Source organism: Phoxinus phoxinus (genome assembly GCF_949152265.1).
Source record: "Phoxinus phoxinus genome assembly, chromosome: 6".
Taxonomy (NCBI): Eukaryota; Metazoa; Chordata; class Actinopteri; order Cypriniformes; family Leuciscidae; genus Phoxinus; species Phoxinus phoxinus.
Window position 1 is genome coordinate 8,480,093 of NC_136881.1, and position 22,113 is coordinate 8,502,205.

General features: G+C 37.1%; 1 protein-coding gene across 9 annotated transcripts in view; it reads right to left on the reverse strand.

Annotated features, from left to right (window-relative positions):
* Window positions 1-22,113, reverse strand: part of dmd (dystrophin) — a 99,450-nt gene that overhangs the window by 58,419 nt on the left and 18,918 nt on the right. For all 9 annotated transcript variants that reach the window (XM_079615159.1, XM_079615158.1, XM_079615157.1 and 6 more), the window contains exons 10-35: window positions 21,344-21,535; window positions 17,547-17,728; window positions 17,282-17,432; window positions 17,075-17,194; window positions 16,769-16,870; window positions 16,409-16,516; window positions 15,873-16,052; window positions 15,473-15,642; window positions 14,344-14,467; window positions 13,939-14,026; window positions 13,373-13,614; window positions 11,362-11,542; window positions 9,874-10,019; window positions 8,926-9,138; window positions 7,871-7,984; window positions 7,124-7,279; window positions 6,747-6,917; window positions 5,284-5,466; window positions 4,829-4,963; window positions 2,836-2,988; window positions 2,566-2,727; window positions 2,312-2,422; window positions 1,995-2,168; window positions 1,578-1,733; window positions 1,011-1,181; window positions 416-595 (exon numbers count right to left, since the gene is read on the reverse strand). In XM_079615159.1, the coding sequence (XP_079471285.1) occupies window positions 416-595; window positions 1,011-1,181; window positions 1,578-1,733; window positions 1,995-2,168; window positions 2,312-2,422; window positions 2,566-2,727; window positions 2,836-2,988; window positions 4,829-4,963; window positions 5,284-5,466; window positions 6,747-6,917; window positions 7,124-7,279; window positions 7,871-7,984; window positions 8,926-9,138; window positions 9,874-10,019; window positions 11,362-11,542; window positions 13,373-13,614; window positions 13,939-14,026; window positions 14,344-14,467; window positions 15,473-15,642; window positions 15,873-16,052; window positions 16,409-16,516; window positions 16,769-16,870; window positions 17,075-17,194; window positions 17,282-17,432; window positions 17,547-17,728; window positions 21,344-21,535 (4,065 nt within the window). The remainder of the gene's footprint in view (window positions 1-415; window positions 596-1,010; window positions 1,182-1,577; window positions 1,734-1,994; window positions 2,169-2,311; window positions 2,423-2,565; window positions 2,728-2,835; window positions 2,989-4,828; window positions 4,964-5,283; window positions 5,467-6,746; window positions 6,918-7,123; window positions 7,280-7,870; window positions 7,985-8,925; window positions 9,139-9,873; window positions 10,020-11,361; window positions 11,543-13,372; window positions 13,615-13,938; window positions 14,027-14,343; window positions 14,468-15,472; window positions 15,643-15,872; window positions 16,053-16,408; window positions 16,517-16,768; window positions 16,871-17,074; window positions 17,195-17,281; window positions 17,433-17,546; window positions 17,729-21,343; window positions 21,536-22,113) is intronic.

The window sequence follows — 22,113 nt, forward strand, 5'->3', positions numbered from 1 at the left end:
AAAACAATGAGAGAATTTTCATTTTTAGGTGAACTGTTTCTTTAATCGTTTCATTATACCTTCGAGGCCAAGCCTCATCTGTTGATGTATTGTCCCTCAGATATTTATAGAGTTATTTACAAAGTAGAACAAGAAGAAAATGTAGTCAAAGACATAAAAGATGAGATAAATGATGGGGGAAAGCAAGTAGTGGAGAAGGTAATAATGAAGAGCAGGAGATAAATGTGCTTAACAGTTTCATAACATTATTGCCGCCTCCAGAAATCGCCGTCTGGATTTAACGGAACAATATGGAGATGTGAAATTGAAAGGAAATGAATTTAGCCTTGCAGGGCATATTTAGCACAAGAAATATTTTGCCTAGAATGAAATGACTCAGAAAAGGGTCAGATGGTTGCTATGAACGGTTGCTCACCAGCAGGAGTTTTAGCCACTGCTCGCTCCGTGACGTCACCGCGATCCAGTTGCAGTTGAGCAGACTGACCTTGTCATCAATCAGGTTCTCCTGGCTATGAAGTAAACCCTTCAGGGTCTGTGCCAACTCCCTCACTAGTTTCAGCTGTGGCTTATGACGCTCAGTGTCTTCCTGCGTCGCCTGGGTGGTAAAGATGATGTTTTAATTGGTTGTTTTGAGTTTATCATTTCAAATGTGGAGTAATGTGTCTTTTTTTTTATTTATTTTTAAACACACACCTTCTTGAAAACAAAGCAGCATTGCTAATGAACTAACAACTTAGGTTTGGTTAAACATTTTTCACCATGTTAAAAGGAATAGTTCACTCAAAAATGACAAATACAATTTATTTACTATATGCTTTCATTGTATGGACTGCAACAAACATATTTCAAAAAATATAATTTTGTGTTCCACTAAGAAAAGAAAGGCTAATGGGTAAGGAAGCACATGGAGGGGAGTAAATGATAACAGAACTGTCATTTTTTGGGATGAACTATTCCTTTCATGAGCGGTGAACTCTTTTAGATGTAAACAATGTTTTGTATTCATTCACCTTGGCCCAAGCCAACTCTGCATCCAAATCGCTTGGCATCCCTTCCACCGAAGACCGGCGCGTCAGTTCCTCATCAGTAGTTGCCAGCCATTCTGTCAGACTGTTGACCTCCTTCCTAAACTTCCTTAATAACTTTAAAATCTTTTCCAGTTCCTGCTTTCCTTCTGTTACCTGCACACAGACAAATGAGACGATCTGACCAATCATTGACAACTCAAATGCTCAAAAGTTTGATGGAAGACATTTCTGACATTTTAATCCACTATGTAAATACTTGTTTCTAAATGGATGAGTTGTAGCGGATTGTGAAGGGAAATCAGCCGAGTGTTCAGCATAAATGGAAACTCTAAATACTATTTCAAAGCTAGTTTTCTAGTCTTTATAAAATAAATTTACAAAAGTTTAATCTACAAAAGATATTCCCATACTTTAAGTAATGTTTAATGGTTTTGAGTTGTAATGTTTTTGATGACATTACTATTATTCTAAAATGGAAAATACCAACAATATACAATCCAGGGGTGTTCAAATTGGTACTGTAGATGTCTTACATGTAGCATCCCTTACCTGTGAACCCAAAACATTGTATGCAAGTTTGAGAGCCGTCAGCCTGTCGTCCAGCTCCTTGGGTTGCTCTGTCTGCTGCTTCTGCACAATCTGTCTTCCCGTCTTTATCACCGTCTCCACCTCCGATTTCACTTCACTCAGATTCTTATAGAGCTTCTAAATGGGGGAAATAGAAAATGTGTTCAAACTCCCCATAAATAAGATATTGCAGCACGACAAAATCTAAACTGCAACGTATGACTCACTAAACAAAAACTACTATTAAATAGATAAATTAACAGATTATTTTAAACTGTATGAAATGTATTTTGTTCATCTCCACAATAATATTTCATGCCTTAACAATTGATGTATTCATTAAAAACAATAGGGATAAAAGCAATTAAAATACCAAACACCCTACTGTACATTACCCACCATGCACTGCTCCAACTGTGACTGTACAACCTCCTGCTCCACACTCCGAATACTCAGCACTCCCAGCTTCACTTTCACCTCCTCTAGCACTCGCTCACATTCCCTCAACCGCTGATCAAAGTTTGCTGGCTTTTGAAAAAGCCGGAACTTGCATTTCACTTCAAATAGTTTATCCTGAACAGACACACACAGAAAAACTGGCATTCGTTAATAAGTATTTGATTACTTATTATTTGATGAATGCATTTATGAAGGAAGGATCCAGCAAAGTGACAAAAATGTAGCTCCTTTGAAATGATATGATCTGTGACTCTTACGTATGTTGCATCAATTTCTCCAATCACTTTCTCTGATGCGTCGACCTCAATAGCCTTTTTCTTCATGTCATCAAGAGTCGTCTCATGACCATTCAACTCAGTCTGAATTTTCTGTTAAACAAGATAATAATATTGTGATCCTTGAAGTCCTTACATTTTTACTACATGATGGATGGATGGACGGACAGATGGATAGATAGATACAAGTAAATAAACTATGTTTATTTGTCCCATAAGTGAGACATTATGAATACCTGTGCCTCCTGAGGTATCTGTGCAGCATCTATGCCATCTGCTATGTAAGCAGTCAAATGTCGGTCTGTGGTGTTCAGAGAGTCCTGAATAAGGCGTAGGGTTTTGTCGTTCTCCTGGGCCCACTGCAGGCTCTTCTCCAGCTGCTGTCGCCTTTGTAAAGCCTGTTATTGACACCAGAAAGCGGAAGTGAATCAAAGTATGAGAAAATCCAATGAATATACTTACATTTTCAGCTGCAGCAATACAACTGAATCATTTTAAGATCCTACCCTTTGCATTAGTTCATCCCAGCGAGTGTTGTAGTCCTCCACTTTTTTGTGTAAGAGCTCATCGAGGACTCTGCCATCCATAAGGGTCTGGGCTAATTCACGGATCTGGTTGCGGTTATATTCAGGATGCTCTCTAATCATTGTGTCTAAGGACTGGAGGGAATAAGAAAGCACTTTAATACCAATGATTTAGATGTCGTTTTCAACATAAAACTCCATGATGCTTTCCATGGTGATAATGCAAGATTACATTTTTGGTATGACTATTTTATCATCATTAGTGCATGTATTAGCTCGTAGGGGAAAAAAAAATAAAAAAATCACAAATGAGATCTATGTAATATCTCAAATATTCTTCTCGCCAGCAAATGGAGTCTGTTCTAGTAGCATTCCTCATTTTTCAAATAGCTTTATATAGAAGTGTCTGCCACACTAAATATACACAACAGTAAATCAATAAATGTTTTGCTAAAGTCTCCTACTTCTCAATTTTGTTTTTTCAGTCTCCCGAGTAAAAGACCCCTTGGTAATCTTGCATGTCTAGAACAGGGGTTCCCAAACTTTTTTGTTAGCCAAACCCTTAGATGTAAAATATTTAGCATATTAAGTACCATATTAAGTACCCCCTGAGAATTTAGGTTAATATTTTAACAATTTAACAAACATTTGCATGTTCACGGGTGCTCTGATGTCTGTTAATGGTCATGACATTCAAGTAAGAGATAAATATTTTATTTTTTTAAGCGTTTTATTTTTATTGTTTTTATTTTTAAATTAGTTATATACAGGGCTGCACATCTAGGCCAAAAACGTTTAATGCGTTTATTTTGTCATATTATGTGACTGAAATTTTAACTGCGATGTGACATTAAATCTCATATGAAAACTATATACATTTATCTAAAACTACAAATAAACTATATCATAATTTCAGCTTTATTTCTATTAATTGTGTGGCCCCACTTTTTTATTTTAATTTTCCATTTGATTTAATTAATTATTAGCTTTTCATCAACTCTGCAGTCTCTTTACAAACCAAGAGGGATATATTTGTACAATTATTTATACATAGGGCTGAACATCTTGGCCCAAATTTTTTTTTATATTGCGTTTATTTTGCCAAAAATTGCGATTGCAATTTGAACTGCGATTTTACATTTCATCTCATATGAAAACTGTATATCTATATGTAAAACTATATATAACCTATATTGTGATTTCAGTTTTATTTCGATTAATTGTGCAGTCACATTTATTTATTTTAATCTTATTTAAATTCAAGTGTTCATTTTGTCATATAAGCTATTGTGATTGCAATTTGAACTGCGGTTTGATATTTCATGTCATATGAAAACGATCTATATTTAAATCTATATAGTGATTTCAGTTTAATTTTAATGAATTGTGCAGTCGCATTTATTTATTTAAATTTTCCAGTCAATTAGTTATCTTTTCATCAACTCACAAACCCTCTGCAGTTCCCTCACAAACCCCGCACTAGAATTTTAGAAGAGATCTCAATAAATATCTGAGAAAAACAAAGTGGAAACTCCAATGAAAATGGCATTTAAGTCAGTCTCCTGCAATAAAAAAAGAACAACCTCGAAACAATCCTCTGGGACAGAGTGACCTTTCCAAGTCAAACTCTAACCCAAAATGAAAATAGAGTCATCATTTACTCACCTTCATGTCATTCTAAACCTATATCCTCATATTTTCCAGTGTGACACAAAAGGAAACTTATTTTTGCGGTTCTTTTAACAACAACGGTTCACAGTGACCACAGGCGGTCAAGCAATAAAAAGGACAAACAGGCGATATGATTCATGCACAGTATTCCATGTTTCTGTAGCCACGTGATATCCTCATGTGAGGACCAGATCAAAAAACTATTTTCTTTTAATAAAGTAATCCGTTTACTAAAAAAGGAAGCATGTTGAAAGCTAGTCTCATTTGAATTCTGAAGTTCATCTCAAAGATTTGAAGCACTCACAGTCAAAGCTTCTTCTAATTCCTCTACACCTCCTTGAAGGCTTTCCGTTTCATCAAGTCTCTTCTCCAGTAGGTCCATCCAGGCATTCTCCAACTCCAAGTAAGATAGCAGCTCACACCAGCATGCCCACACCTCCTACAACAGCCAACAGAAATGGAGAGATGCATGTGGTTAATCAAACATCACATTGGGCCCGTGTCCTGAGAATTTGATTAAATGTTAGAAGAACCACATTAATAGTTTGAACTGAGAGAGCCTGGTACAAGCAACATCAAAGTTACGGGATTGATTCCCAGGGAACGAACGCACACACGCACGCACGCACGCACAGTAAACCTTAAAAGGACTTTAAGTTGCTTTTGATAAAAGCATCAGCCAAATGAATAAATGCCAATGAACTAGACACTATCTGGCTCCTGAGCGCAACCCCATCACTGGCACAATATCAAGCTCACCTCTAAAGTCTTGCATTTTCCATCGAGTCGGCTGCACAGGCGCTGGTAGTTAGAAGTCAAAACATCCAATTCTGCCTTCAGGGCATCATGGGCCACGGGAGGAGCCTTTGAAATGAAATTGGTGACTTTATCTGTCAGTAGCTTCACCTTTGTTTCCTTTTGATGGACTTCCTCTTGAGCTCGCTGAGTGGGAGAGAGGAGAGGAGATTATGTGAGCATTCAGATGTTTCCACCTAGGTTAGTGAACATCAGCATTCTCTTAAGCCTCTGTTTCCGATGTTAAGCTAAGCTTGGCACTGGAGCAGAGAGAATACAAGACAGAAAGATCCCTGCTGTTCACTGTTGAACTTGGGAAGTTTGCCCCATTTACTTCATAAAAAGCACAAAGAAACAGGATCACATGGAGGTGAAACGCATCCGTGCACTGAGACGGCACTTGTTAGGAAATGACTATATCTCAGTTATCATGATAGCAGACTGACAGCTAGACAAATGTACCGGGAGCTTCTCCGGCACTTTCTTCTCAGTGCAACATGCTTTTCTTTAAACTTTGGTGTCTTGACACTTTCAATGAATGGGGTACAAATAGTCCCTAGACTGTTCTTAAAAGAAATAAAGGCACAAATCCCATGTTCTCTAGTGAGATTAGATGTGTTAGATAAGCTATTATCAAACATAAAATTAACACAGCATGAAAAGTAGAAAAACACAGTTTATCTCCCCCTTAAAGGTTGATTTTGGCTTGTTCCGCCTCAATGGTCCGACAGTATCCAACAATTAGAAATGTCAAAATTTTGACAATTTATTCAACTCGTATTCAGTACTTCACAGAAATAAAATGTTTTATTGAATTTAATTGACCATAAATGTAATATTTAACTCTGTGTGTGTATATTTTATACATAGTTTATTATAGATCACATAACCTATATAATATTACAGTATATGTATTATACATAGTTTGACTTGTAAGAGGGTTGCAAAAAGTAAAAATCTAATATAAAACAGTCCATATAATATTTACTTTCTGACAGTTAAAGATATCCTTTTCAGTGACCTTTTGCTGAAAAATAATAAATATGATATTTTCCTCAAGTTTCAAATTTTGTTTTTTGAAAGTGCTTCAAGATAAAACAATAGAAAATTTATATTATAAAAGAGATCACTTGGTTTCTCTAGGAAAGTAACAAGAAAGCATTTTCAAATAGAGACATTTGCTTGTTTCCTTCTCAGATTTTTATCCTAAGCAAAATTACCCTAAGATTACGCATCTATTTATCAAATTCTGTCAAGACCAAATTATGGTCTATGACACACATATTAATTTTTAATGAATCATTTTATATCTATACTCTTAGTGCATGTCAACAATTGTTTCTCTGTTTTATCCAGATTGTCATACTTCATTATTTTTTTATGCATTATGTTTTCGGAGCAACGTAATTTTCCACTGAAGAACAAACCTTCAGCTCCTCCACGGCCTTAAAAAGCTCCTCGGGTGTTTTGTACTGGAAGTCTCGTTCCAGGTACTCTTCCTCCGCCTGAGTGATCCACTCCTGCATTTCCTGCATCTCCTTCCTCAAACTCACCGTCATGTCCAGCCCTCCTTTCAGGGCTGATTTCTTTGCATAAGCCTGAGGACCAACCATAATACAGTTAATTTTTGCTTCAACATCTACCTGAAACTGCAGGCAATGCTCTAATAACATCAGAAAGTTTCACTTAGATATTGTCTAGGTGCGAAAATGGTATGCGTGGTCTTTTTAAGATGACAAAATTGTTCCTCACTTCGTAATTAATTAGTATAATGCACCATAAGCCCATGTGGCATGTTAATTACCTGTTTGCAAATGAGCTCCCACTGAGCATTGAGCTCATCAAGCATCTTCTGTATTTTTATGGCAAACGGTGTCTCGGCTTCCCTCTTCAAGGCCAGTCCCACCTCATTGATCCCGTTCAGACTTGGTTGGACGGTGTGGATGTCATTCACCAGAGCCTGGCAAATCATAACAGAATGTTTGAAATAGATGGTCTTGGCCATCCTAAAAAACAGGTCACGGCAATGCATTGACCCAATTCTACTAGATAGAAGCAAAGCTATCACCATCATTACAGCTAACTTCCCATAGGGCAGACAAATATTGAACTGCAATTTGAGAAATGTAATTTCATGTTTAAGCTACAGTTCTAACGACGAGTAATATGAAAAATAATTTCCTGCCATTCCCTGAAAAGAGAAGACGGGGTCTTTACTGAGTCAGGTCCCAATGGCTTTACGGCTTATTCAACCACCGCTGCGGCTATATTAGCAGGTCTCCCAACAACATATTTTCGCAGATTTCATCTTAATGAGAAACAGTTCTTCATCTTCCAGACCAATGCTTTCATTTAGGCTATGCTTTGCCTCTGCATAAAAAAACACTCTCTTCTGAATTTTAATTTTTGGGCCATGTTCGTGAAACACAATGGTGAGTTTTATGGATCACTTTTTATTTTATTTTAGCACTTCTTTCTCTAGAGCTTTATTCCAAGTTTGGGAACACAAACCTTTTTTTTTTACCGCTAAATAAATAAAGACTGTCCTCACCGTGCACTGTTCCAACTGTTTCTCCAAAGCCTCTGCGTCTCCCAGCGCTGGCCATTCCTCATTCAGGAAAACATCGACCTCTGCCATCCACTTCTGCAGAGTCTTCGTGTCATTCTACCATTGGATAAAATGATGCTCTATCAGAAAATGCATGTTTTTATCATACACAACCCATAGGAATTTATTTTTGCTAAGGATAAACACCTGAGTTAAAGTTGCAACTTTAATTAAATATAACAAACTCCATTAAAGGAATATTCAGGGTTCAAAACAAGTTAAGCTCAACCGAAAGCAGACTTTTATTCAAGGTACACATCTACATTGTATTAGGTCTTCTTTTGCCTGGTAATCAAACCCATGACCTTGGTGTTGCTAGCACTATGCTAGCAACTATACTGTTTGGGCTAAAGGAAAGGCATGTAAATCTTTAAACGTTAAAATACTCTTGTTTCAAAATTAGAGCCACACGGTGTAAACAGTATGTGTGTAACAAAAAAAAAAATCGCTTACTAACCTTTTCTGCGTAGTTACAGAATAACCAATTTTACAACTTTGTTGCCATGACAACGCCTTAAATGACCTTAAACAATGTAATTTTTTTAAAATAAACAGCTCAAATAATACACAAGTTTTAACAAAAGAATGAAAGTGTTAAAATCACATGTATGCTTTTAAATCCACTGTAAGTGCCTCACTGCAACCTTGATTTTTGCTTTGTGACAAATTACTACAATTTACAAATGCTATCGATTGAGCTTATTTTCTATCGAACCCAGAATAGTCACCTGAGATTAAAAAAAAGAAAAAGAAAAAGAAGAGCAACCTTTAAAAAAAATACTTTTCGCGGAAGGATGTGTCTCAAAACCTAGTAAGCTCTCTGAGTAGGCAGCTGACAAGGTGTTGAGACACAGCCAACATCTCCAGGTGCCTGCATTCAAGTGCATTCTACTTGGAAAGCACCCAGCGTGGTGTAGGTGAAGTGTTTCTGCTACAGAGAAACTAGAGCCAGTGTAATTTGGGGAAAAGCCTCATCAGCATATTGTTTCAGCACGTGCCTGGAACTGCTGTAATTTGGTCATGTGATCCTGCAGCTTCTGGATGTTCTCCTCCAGCTGCTCAGACACACGCCGCCAGCGCACCATCACGTTGTCCAGCTCAGTTCGGTACTTCTGATAGATCTCAGGAGGTGCTTTCTGGAACACCTGCTCGGCCATCTTATTGAGGTCATCCACGTCACCCTGATGCTCCTTCTGTGCTGTCTGAATTGCCTGCAAAAATATGTTGGCACTCATTCAGTGTGTTAATATTACCAATATTATTAGGCATTCAATCAATGTTTAACAAATAAAACCAATAATATTAACACAAAACTGCAAATAATCTTTGATTATTATTATTATTAAAATAAAAATGCACACATTCCTTATGAAATGTTCCTATCGCCTAGTATATGTGGCATTTTGGTAAATATGTCAATTAAACAATGTATTAAGTGAGGCAGTCTTACGTTTTATGCAATTTTGTATTTTCTAAATATGTTTTGGCTATCACCATTGCTTTTTTAGAAGCCAAAGTAATATTTACATAGTATTTATGACTACAATTATGTTTATGTCTTTATGTTTTTACTATGATCCTACAAAAGATTTCAGTTAACAGTGAAATGTGTAATTGTTTGAGGATCAGATACTTTCTTGTATCCCAGTTTGGTGTGCAGGATCACACTTGAAATCTTGCATGATTTAATAATGCTTTCAGCAACCAAATAAGTGTGTAGTTCTTTCAGCCCCATTTGATACATTTGACCATGAATGGAGTGATTTAAATCCACTCGGCAGAATTCTGCAGGTTTTACCTTAAAAACAACACACAAAATGCAAATAATGAGTCTGGATTAGTAGGCTGATTTCATCAAAACGTGTAAACAAGCGATTTACACGATGGTTCAAGAGTTTGTGGTCTTGAAGATTTGTAAATGTTTTTCAAGTATCTTATGATCAAACCATGATGTCTTTGAGCCTCTGCTCCATGACAGGGTACTCGGTCACTGCTGTGGACGGGATGGCTAGTTTATTCTCACACTGCTGCAGCCAGGCCAGCAGCGCTGCCATCACATCCTTATAACGTGCTGGTGGAAGACTAGACTGGACTAATACAAGAGAAAAGAAGACAAGTCTAAACACACAGTCACCAATACAATATCTGCCAGCAAAGTCCTGCAGTTTTCAACAGAACTCAAATGTCTATCATTTACAAAGTTCAACGAATGTCCCATTGTCTGCATGTCTGTTTTTCACAAATAATTGACTATTAAAGGGGCTATATGTAGAATTCAGTGCTCGCACTTGTGCACACGTACAAGAGCCTGAATGTGATTCAAGCTCACGATATTACTCTAGGCTATGTTTTTTTCCGTTGTTTTTCGCTTAGAAGTAAAAAAGTTAGAAATACACTTTCAGCGAGCAATACACTATTAACAAAAATCCTGACACCGGCCACGAATATGAAAATAAGTATGGAGTATGAAAATATGTGCTCCGCGCTTTCCTCTAAATAACAAAATAAACACACAACAAAAATGACAGCGGAGAAAAAACAGCGCTTAAAAAAAGCATCTGATTGTAGCGATCATGTGTGTATATGTCTGCACTAGCTTTGCAATTCACCGGCAACATGTCGATAGATGAGGTAATTAAAATGATTGCCCAGCGTTATGATGGTTTGATTATAACGTATATTTGAGACTACAGTCTATATCTGACTATGTGAGACTATAGTTCGGAAAAATCTATTTTCTTTGCATGACGCATTGACATTACAGTACAGAATGGCTCTTTCAGCATTATCCTGAACATTGTATTTACATTCATTTCATGCGTCATTGAACAGATGAACATCCTTTTGATTTTCCCGGCAAAAATGTTCTTCACAACGTTTTTTTAAGTTTCATTACAAGCTGTTCACACATTGGCAATCAAAAAGCGATTAATACATGACAATTCTTACATTTGACCCCTTTAAATAATCTGTTTACTTCACTATTAATAGTAGCTGAAAGTATACTCTCAGCTCTGGTATTTAAATTTGACCATTCTGCATAATTCGGAGGATTTTGTCCATACATTCAGCACACAAAAAAATTTAATATGGTGGATACATGCTGGCGTCTTGAATTGATGGAAGTTTTAAGAATCTTTCTGGATTGTGTAGAAACTCATTAGACACGACTTACCTTTCAGCCAGAGATTATGTAAAGATTAGAACAAGGCCGTGAAACTTTCAGACGCTTGTGTAGCATAATAGGGTAGAGACACTCGTTGATTTGAAAGAGTTATGAAAATGCTGCCAGCTCAGAAGCTAACGTGATCAAACCACACCACACTGCAGTCTGAATCCTACGTACAAGTGCTGTCATAGTACAGTGTGCGAGTGATCCACTTTTAAACTCCCTCAACGTTAACCCAAATAGCATAGCACAAGACATCCCTCACCCAGAACAAGCTGTCGTTCCCTGGCCCTCAGGTCCTCGAGGACTTGGTGGTAGTGCTCTTGGAAGGCAGAGATGTCAGCATCAAAGAGAACAGGCGTCTCTTCTTTCTGCCGCAGCTCCTGAAGTTGTTCATGCAGCTTGTCCACTTGTGGTTGTAGAGCGGAGAGGCGAGCGATCTCATCCTGTGAAATTAAATGAAGCACTGGTCTTGTAAACATTTTAAACTGAGTCACATAATAGCACAAATACTGGCAGGAAAATGGCCCCTTCTTTTTGCGGTCCGCCCTCGTCTCCTGAAGTGGGATTAAACATGATTATTTAGAAATCATAACTTTACTCATAACTTCAAAGTGTCTATGCTGATTCAAATGCAGAGAATATTGTTTTGTTGTGAGGCAAATGTTTTTACAGGCTTCGCAAATTCAATCAAAACTTCATAAAATCTCTTCTTTAGCTTTGAGTTTTCACTCCACAACTCTTTCATTGCACCTCCTTTCCTTTAATAAAGCGTACATATAGCTTATTTATGGTATGTTGTTTCGAAATTGCCAATAAAATAGCTCTAATAAAACACATTACATCTAATAAATTGATCTTATAAATCACATTATCGCTGCCATATGAAAGTCTCAGTTTTCTTTTTTTCCCCCAAATACATGGACATGAAATATTCAAACCCTGTGTGTGTGTGTGTGTGTGTGTGTGTGTGTGTGTGTGTGTGTGTGTGTGTGTGTGTGTGTGTGTGTGTGTGTGTGATTAAATGAGTAAACCTGGGCTGGGGAATAGTAAGACAACGAATTGGTTAATCACATCAAATGATCAAATCATCAGACACTCAAGGTCTTTAGGGAGCCATGTCTCTTCTGAAAGACACATTACAGAAACTAGGATCTGGTAAAGAGTCAGAAGCAAGAAAGATGTTCATACAGAAAGCTGTCAAGGACAGATATACTCATGGATAAAAGAGGTAAGAACAGATTAACAAAGAGACTTTAAACCTGCAGAACTTTGATAACTCAAACTTTTTTTTTTTATCACACAACTTGTCTCTCTGCTTGTTATACCATATTCATTAATCCAACAGGCCGCGTCTACCCCACTGAAATTAGTCCACAGCCATCAGTCAGTGGAAATGCATTAATTTTTCAATTAAATCATCCTATACAAGTACCATAATCACAGTAAAATTGCACAAACTCTAACTGCAGTTAAAATTCAGCAGTCTGGTCAGCCAGAGTCCCCTTTAAAATGGCAATTTCACAAACGGATTGTTGATTGAGAATGATTTTCCTTGATCTTTTGACATAAATGACAAAAACCAGAGTGGCAACTATATTGGATCTGTCAGCAAAACTCAGAACCCATAACTAAGCGATCAACTTCTAATGCCCTTAAAAATAAATAAATAAATAAATAAATAACAGTGCAAGTTATAAAAAATAGGCCCCTTTAAATAAAATCCATATTTAAAAAAAACTGTTAGCATTACATATATAAATTATTTGTGAAAACATATGATTGGAGTTTTTTCATATCATACATTTTTCCCCACCTATAATGTTATGTTTCTTGTGCCAAAAACAGTGTAAACTTCAGAGACCGTGCAAAAAAAAAAAAAAAAAAAAAAAACATCTGCTTATTTCTAATGTTGGGAATCTTTGGAAGGACATACTGATAGGATTGTGAAGGAAGTTCAGAAAGTTATAGCATGTTTACCAAGTAAATCAAGCTCTTTTATTTCAAAAGATCAAGAAAAAAAAATCTGAAGGTCATTTGTCCTGTCTGGCATTATAAAAAACGTCCTGCATGAATGCATCATTGCAGGGTTTTTTCCCCCTTCTTTTTTTTGCATGAGATCAGATGAACACATGCAGCGGGTAAAGGGCATTACCTGGCCAGACACAGGAAAAGACAGACTGTGCCCTGTATATGGACACAGAACAGACACACATTGAAAGACAAATCTACAGAGGAACAAGACCCCATGCACGAGGACAGACACTGGTGGTTACCCTGCAACGCTCCAGCTGAATCCTCAGAGGCTCCGGCTCGCACGCGGGCGGCGATTGGACCTTGAGCCAGTTCTCAGCGGTCCCCACAGCCTGCTCAAGTTGCTGGAAGAGATTGTAGAAAGCCAGGACTTTGGTCTGGTAGGCCAACCACGCCAGCCTTTCGGCTAGGAGAGCGCAGAAATCAACCCATCGAGCTCGTAACTGCTGAGCCGCCTGCTCGATGTCCTCGGAATTCTGACCGTCTTTAGAGAAAGATCCATTAGGACAAATGAGACTCATGCATATTGAAACGGCATTTGCTGAGGCAATTAAGCTGCCAAAGGCTTTAGACTTTCAAAATAGCTAAGAAATGTCCCATCGATGTACATCTCCATCTATTATTAATAAAGCTGGCATTATGCAGGATTTTATCACTTTAATTAGCAGCAAAATGCAGGTTATTGCTTTCCAAATAAGATGGGAGATATTCGTTTTTTTGTTTTTAACAGGAAAACAAGGGCACGTTTTGAAAATCAAGGGGCGGAAATCGAATGAATTAATGTGCATATGAAAATAATCCCTTTTACCGCTAGTGAGTTGATCCACCAAAGCCTGGGCTGAACGAGTGGCTTCTTGCAACTTCCTGAACTTTTCTGGTTTTTCCCTGTCAATTGCCTCAAAAATGGCAGAAAGAATCACACAGTAAACACCAATTCAATTGTTTTAATTAATGCATTTACATACACCTTTTAAAATATAACTATTACATTTTACTTCATTTATATGATTTTAATATACTTATTATAGATTTTAATTATGTTTAATTATATTATCATTTTCATAAGAAAATACTTTGCATATAATCACAATTTTGAAGTTCAAAACTATTCTAATGTAATATAATACACTTTGCAGTCTAATATCTTTTCAGCACACATTCATTTGTTGTATGAAACGGGTGAATCACTACAGAACATGTTAATGTTACCTACCAGCACTTTCTCATAGATGTCTGCCACACTGCCCTCCTTACGGGACACTGAGAACTCTGGGTTTTGCAAAACAGCCTCTGACCGAGTCATGAAACTGTGAATTTCAGTGAAGTCCACATCAAATCTGCAGGGAAATCGATGGGAGAACAGCAAAACAAATGAGTTATTCTTGTTTGTTTGTTAGTCATTTGAATGTTGTTGGCATTGATTAGCATTCCCCCCCTCACTGCAGGCTTTGTGTTTTAGCATCATTTCTTAACTCACAAGTGGAGTTGAACTCACACAGGCTGTAAACGTGCTTATTTAGATGAAAAAGCCTTCACTTCAGCATTAACACAACATAAATTCCCTTGAGAATTAAAGAATTTAAAAAAAGCTAAACTTCACTTGATTTTCATGCAATATCTTATTTAGATAAATATATATCGTTTTTGAATCATGCAAACAAGTATTTTTTAGACATGCCTCACACATGGTTTTATGACAACAAACTTGTACAGTATGTGTTTGTAAGTTTGACTTTTATCAGCAATTCTTTAACCTTAAATCTAGTCCTATAAAATGAAATATAGTTATAACTAAAAGGATGATCAAACTTTCAAAATATCAATGTTTATTCCATGACCCTACATAGGACAAGCGGATGGATGTTCATCATGTTTATCATTCTGAAATGTATTTCTCCAAATTTTGAGTTTTGTGCCTTATATTTGTTGTGTATTAGCTTTGACACATCTATATCCTATAACAGTGCAGTTCTAAAAGTTGTCCCTCCCCCTAATTTTTGCTGTCAGATAGCAAGTAGCAAATCATGTTCATAGTTGTGGTGTAATTAAATCCTTATGAGCTCTTTTAAACAAAAGGGACAATCCCTTCAATATGTTCCACCTCAACTTTGTTTCAATAGGAAACCCATCAACACAGGATAAAAGTGTGCTTGTCATGGTGTCTTTTAAGCATAAACCACACAAAATGTATTACCTTCTTATTTTCTCAATCTTGAAATGGTGATAATCAAGATAAAAACATTTTTAACTATCAGTGTGATTAAGAAAATTACACACTAAGTCTCCTATTTCCGTTGGGTCTTTCACATTTAGTGACCTGTATGCAAGGTATTCAAGCTCACCTTTTCCTCAGTTCTGAATCCACGACAATCCGCTTCTTCTGAGGTGGTGGGGTAGACATGCCCTCTTTAGTATGCTTCACCATCTTTTTCTGGTTCGTGGTCACCTTGGTGACAGTTGCCATGGTTGTGTGCGTGTGCTCCGACTGGGATGTGGTGACAATAGTTGAAAACTATGAGGGACAAAAGTTGTAAGACATGCATGTGTAAGTGTACAGAAGTCTGATTCTTGAGTGCACATGAAAGAGAGAGGGTGAGATACAGTGAGAGCGGTTTATTTATTCAGAGTGATGGCAGGGACATGCAGGGAAGCCATATCAAATTTTGAGCGAAATAGAAATAGATGGAACAGTATTGCGGAAAAGATGAGACACAGTAAATGGAATGGCATTAGCATAACCACCTTGGTGCTGGTGAGCTGAAGCGACTGTACCAATTTGTCCCAGCGCTGAGCAAACCTTTCCAGCTTCGCCTCTAGTTTCCCAGCGGCCTCTTTGCTCTTAATGTTGGTCAGCAGATCTTGAACGAGGGAGCAAAGCTTGTCCATGGTCTGCCTCTTCAACTCCAGGTCTGCTTTTAAAATCTGAGGAACGAAAGATCCGCCGGCAATCTTTAAGTTATGAAATGCATTCCGGTTTTAAAGTCAGAATCTTAAAAAGAAAAACACAACAATAATCTAAGAGAAGTCAGCCATTTAATGCTAGCTGGAAATTGTGTTGCATTATTAAAAAGGACTGATTTCAAGCCCATTAAAAAGGATTTCAACATGAAATAGCATTTGAAACCTATTTTACTTTTTTAATGTGATTTTTACATGTCATGCATTGCAGCATATTCAATTATGAAAAATCAAAACGCATGATTAACCATCAAGTCCTGATGGATAAAATCAAGCAAAGCAGGGTTGACTTTAATGTTTCAGTGAGTGTGGCCACTTACAGCAAGCTTCCTTAGGTTGGCGGCTACTTCATTTGGGTCATTTGTGCCACTTCTTTGGATAGACTGAACTAACTCCTCCTTTTGAGTCAGCCAAGAATCAAACAGCAGCTATAAAACAACGACAGCGGATTAAAGGGAGATTGTGAGATGTGTTCTGCACTGCTAGTTTTCCTGTTTCTTTTGAGCACTGGTGATGTTATCGTGCCGATTCTCTTGAGAAAAGAGGTCTTCAAAGCCTTTATGTTTCCCCAGACATGCTCTCATTATAGTCATTTAACAGGCAGGATTCAAAAGGCGTTTTCAGAGCTGCTAAATGCATTGCAAACGCTTTTTCCAGCACGATCTGCAAGGATTCACTACCTGCTCCTCAGAGAAATGTTGCCAGCTCAGTAGGATCTTTTGAAGGAGGATCCAACGCTCTTCAGTCCATTTGCAGATCGCTGCCCAGCGTTCCCCAAGGTGCTGTGTAGGTAACATAGGGGTGTTATGGAAGGCTGATCACAGTAAAACTAAACATTATACCACCGTTATTGAGTCCAATCAACCAGGCAGACTTTAGGGCTGTAGTTACAGTTACAGAAAGTGTTTGGTTTTTGATAGTTTGATAGAATATTGATCCTAAGACTGGGGAAATCAAGTTGTGCATATAAATAAAACAACATGTACCAGCAGTTTTTCCTCCAAGGCCGCGGTGGCACCATCACCACTGTTTTCATCTACTACCACCACCATATGAGTCAGAGAGTTCACTCGCACTTGCTCCAGCTCCAGATCTTCCTGTAAGAGCTGTAGAGACAATTATGTCTTTACTTGTTTCGTCTTTTTAGTACGTTTTTGGTATTAAAATTAACCACAAAAAAATCCAGGACATACTTTTTGCTCTTCAATTTGACGCTTTATCTCATCAAGTTCAGGTCCTAAAGGCTGTGCTCCCATTCTTTTAATCCGAGTTTCGGTCGTGTCCAGCCAATCAGAGAGCTGCTTTAGCTGCTGGTGCTGCAGGCCCATCAAAACTTCATGAAGCCTAGAAATGTTCCGAAACCTCAGTTATATAAGGATGTGCAAATAGCGTAGGGTTAAGTCTCTCTTGTTAATATGTCTGGCTAAATAAAGACTCATCATGCAAACATGTGACCACCTGCTCTGTCGCTCCATGCTGGCCACACGCAGATGTTCCCAGCGAGAGTTGAGCAGATTCATCTGTTCCCGCACCTCGCTCTCTTCATCATCAGTCAGCTGCCCTCCAGACAATAACACACTTCCTGCTTTCAGAACCCGGCCCACGCTGCCCTGATGAGACGTTAACTCCACCATGTAGCCCTGGACAAATACAGTGAAGTACAGTGCAATGGTAAATTTCCCATCTTTAATTGACAAAGTATAGAATTAAAGTAATTATTTTATTGCAAGAAAAATAAGATGACGTATACTGAAGATGCATAACATGTAAAGAAACAAAAGGCAATGATCCCATTAGCTTGCAAGAAACCTATTTTTTTTTGCAATTTTTGATATGCAAATTGTAAAATTCAACATAATAATGTATATTCAATTATAATTTTTATACGGATGCATTAAATTAATCAAAAGTGACAAAGACTTTTACATTGTTACAAAAGATTTTTAGAAATTTCTATTCATCAAAAAATCCTGAAAAACAAAATGCATCACAAAATTAATTTTAAGCAAGCACCATATATTTCAACATTGATAATAAGAAGAAATGTGTCTTGAGCAGCAAATCAGCATTTTAGAATGATTCATGAAGGATCATGTGACACTGAAGACTGGAGAAATGATGCTGAAAATTCAGCTTTGCCATCACAGGAATAAATTACATTTCAAAATACAACTATAAAAAAGTTTTCTATTTTAATATAATACAATTTAGCATAAGTTATTGTTTTTAAATGGCCTCAAACAGGCAACAACATTCACAGCAGAACTGTCAACAAACAAAAATGTGCTCAAAGCAATAAATTGCTTTAATAACTCGTAACTTCTCATTGTTTCTTTGCACTGTCAACTAGAAAACAACTCTTTGCATATCTGCTTTGACACCTTCTCGCAATGAGTTTTTTCACTCATTATATCCTGCCATTCTTTCAGTCATTAAATGTCTCCAGTTAACTTTTCAATTCACACCCACACAAGGCACAGTTTGATCCTTTGACTCCCAGACCAACCACTCTAAAAGATGTTGGAATATGAACCTGAGGGTAAACACTCATAATACCATCTGTCATGAATGAAGAAATCTGATTTATTCAGAGACGGTAAACACAGGGGGCATACGCAGATCTGGATAATAATAACAGCCCACAACTTCATGGATAATATATCTTAGTCTTAAAACTTTCTGACAGTATCCTTCAGCCCTTGGGTTCAAAGTTAGATTTGAAGAAATTAATCACCTGTCTGAATTTAGAGCCATTTCTATACGTCTCACTCAAGTATAAAACATCAGTCTTATATTGACCAGATGTCAGATATGGAACAAACGTACCATGGAAGTGTCAACTGAAGTGCATTTCTTGGACAATATAGACTTACAGTAGATTTAAATTTTTAGACAAATAAAGTGTGAAATTTATAAGCAGTTTTTAGAGCAAACATCTAAAAAAAATGCATAAAGAACAACAGTATATTTTGGACAAAACTAGTATTTATTTGCAGTGATGGGTGTAATGCATTACTAAGTAATAATAACTGTAATTTACCGGTAATTACTTTTCCCTTGAAAAAGTAAAGGAATACTCTATGTTTCAGTAATTTAATTACAGTAACTTCTGATGTAATTGCATTAAATGCCGTATAGAATAGACTATAGAATAATTCTATATTAAAAAATAGTTGATTTAAAATCAAAACTTAATGTCTAATGATAAAATGTTTTAATTTAACAATCTCCCTTTAAATATGTTTTATGTCTATCCCTGTATTGTTCAATTGGTCAAGATTGATATGGGATTTAGAAAGTAATTAGTAATAAGGAATGCAATACATTTTAGAGAGAGTAATTAGTGCAGTAATCTAATTACACTGTTGAAGATGAAATTAGAAGCTAGTAATTAAAGTTTTTAGAGTAACTTACCAATCACTGTTTACTTTTTAAATTAAACAAAACTACGGTTTAATTGTTGAATAATCCTAACGTTTAAAGACACCAATGCCTCAATAAGAGGTGTAAATGGTTAGTCTGGACTTGTGTTTCTCTGCATGCCCTTCAATCTTGTACAAAGGTTGTATCATAAGACTCTGAGCTTATGTAGGAATCCAAAGCTGCCAAATGGCAGCTAAAGCTTTTGAAATCACATCAAATAAAATACAGCTAGCTTTAGCCTTTCCTGGAACATCTTCACCTCTATAGGCAATCGCAATACTCCGCTGATGCTAAAAAGACTTGACATTACAACATTGTCTTTTTTAGGGTGTAGTCCTCCAATTTTTTTGCTCTGAACTAGTAGACTTACATAATAGCTGTACACTTGTCCTTCTGGAAAGGTCCTACTTATACACTTGACATCATAATTGAGACATGTGGATTCAAGTGGTTTTGGTATTGGTTTGTTTCTCTTTTTCACCGACCAATAATAGTTGAACCTATTTTTAATGCAGCAACAAAACTACTTTATATATTTACTAGGTCAGTAGCAACACAGTTATTATGTGATACTTCGTTGTCAATGTCACAAAATGTTAAACACTAAAATGCTAAACTAAATTGTAGTGTCAACATTAACAATTATTTGAATGTTGACCGATACCAATTTACCACCAACTATAGCTTGTGCTGCAATAACTTCCGCGATGATTTCCTTAAATTACACTTGGAAATTTGGAATCCTTCAAAAAGTCCAAACAGTTTCCCACCATTGTGTTTATGTCCACAGCCCATAAGGGGCTCTTCACACAGAACGTGTTTTTCCATTCCACTCCACTACTTTTCCATAATTTTTCAAAGTAAATGCGCTAGACAGACGTCTTTAATCGCTGCACACGTGTCTTTTGCAGCGTCTCTCGCGCATGACACGGCATCCTAAAAAAGTGGCATTAAAAGAAGTTAAACTTTTAAAAATCTTTAGACCTTGCGCTTTTTTACGTTCCACCAAACTGCGTCTTGCAGTTTTAACAGCAAAAACGCATTCTGTGTAAACCAACCCAAAGGCAGCATTAAGAACATTTGAATCGCAATCTAACGAAAGCAGCGACATCTTCCGTATTGATGAATATCCGAGGTACATGGATTACCAAAAAATTTAGGCGGGGACCTGGTTCTTCTAACCATATCAGTTGTTGATTGGATGGAAGCTTTCAGTTGATTTTAATTAAGGGGTGCAGTTTAAGTGGACTAAATGATAGGACAAGTATGTTATTTAAACCCGATCTCATGGCAATACGTACAAATTTTAAAAGGTGGCTAATTCGTACGAATTCATACGACCTCACTCGTTAGAATTCGTTAAATTTTTGCTAAATCGTACATATTTTAAGAGTTGCCGAATTCGTATGAATTCATACGAATGACCTACCCCTGACCCCACCCCTAAACCTTCCCATTACGTGGATTTAGACAAATCGTACAAATTCGTACGAATTAGCCACCTTTCAATCACTCGTACGAATTGGTCATGAGATAGCGTTGGTTATTTCACTGGAAGTATAGTTATGACATTTTGATCAAATTACAAGCTCTAATTGAATGTTCGATATTGACATTTCAACCTAAATCCAGTTCGATATCCAAGTAAACTAATCAAACTTTCATATTTTTTTTTTTTTGTGTAGTAAGTACATTGAAATGTGAAAGTTAATGCTACATTTCTCAAACAATACATCACCAGCCGTGAAAAATCTCACCTGAGGTCGGCAGAATCATCAACATGCTCGTCTACTTTCACCTCAAAAGTTTTAAAAGACAAACCGGCGAATTACCTCATGGGTGTGAAACTGCTCTTTGACTTCTTCGACAAAAGAGGAGATGGGTGGCTGTGCTTGCAAGCCGTCCTCCGCGGAGAGCAGCCAGGTCAGGACCTCCTCCAGGGCACTCTGGTAGCTTTCCAGCTCATTTAGCCCCTGTGGCAGGGGACTGGGGGACGGTCGCAGTTCATCTGGCTTGTCTGGAGACTGCAGGCAGATAGACGGGAGACAAATGGGTTAGATGATGGAATGGATTTAAAAATAATAAAGATATTGAGTTTTTTTGTCTTTAAATCAAGACTTGCCTAAAGAGCGTATTGGCAATGAGGCTGTAGGAGTGGTTGGCTAATCATGGGTACACGCTATACGCTTGTAGCTAAAGCCCCTAGAGTACTTCTGGCTGTTTCATCCTCAAAAGCTGGGTCTTTAAAGTTAGCCTTCTAATTTTCTTTTCCTGCTTTGGGAAATACCCTCTGCCCTTGTATGTATTCGAGTGAAATGCACTAGCTGACTGATAATATCAGGGTGGTTTCAGATTGAATTTGAAGATTGTGAGGGGCCTCATGGTGTTGAGTAATGATTTAGAACTTGTTTTTTTGTAGGGGTACTTGTGGTGTTGCTCATATTCAAACAAATTCCTAACCATAATTATTCAATTTTGGTGCATAACTTACAATTAAACAAAAAAAAAAACCTCAAATCACACAGCTTATTAAGAAGAGGTGTGCTATTACTTTTCTAAACAACTTTTAACCTACAGTTTCCAGACTGACAGACTCATATAC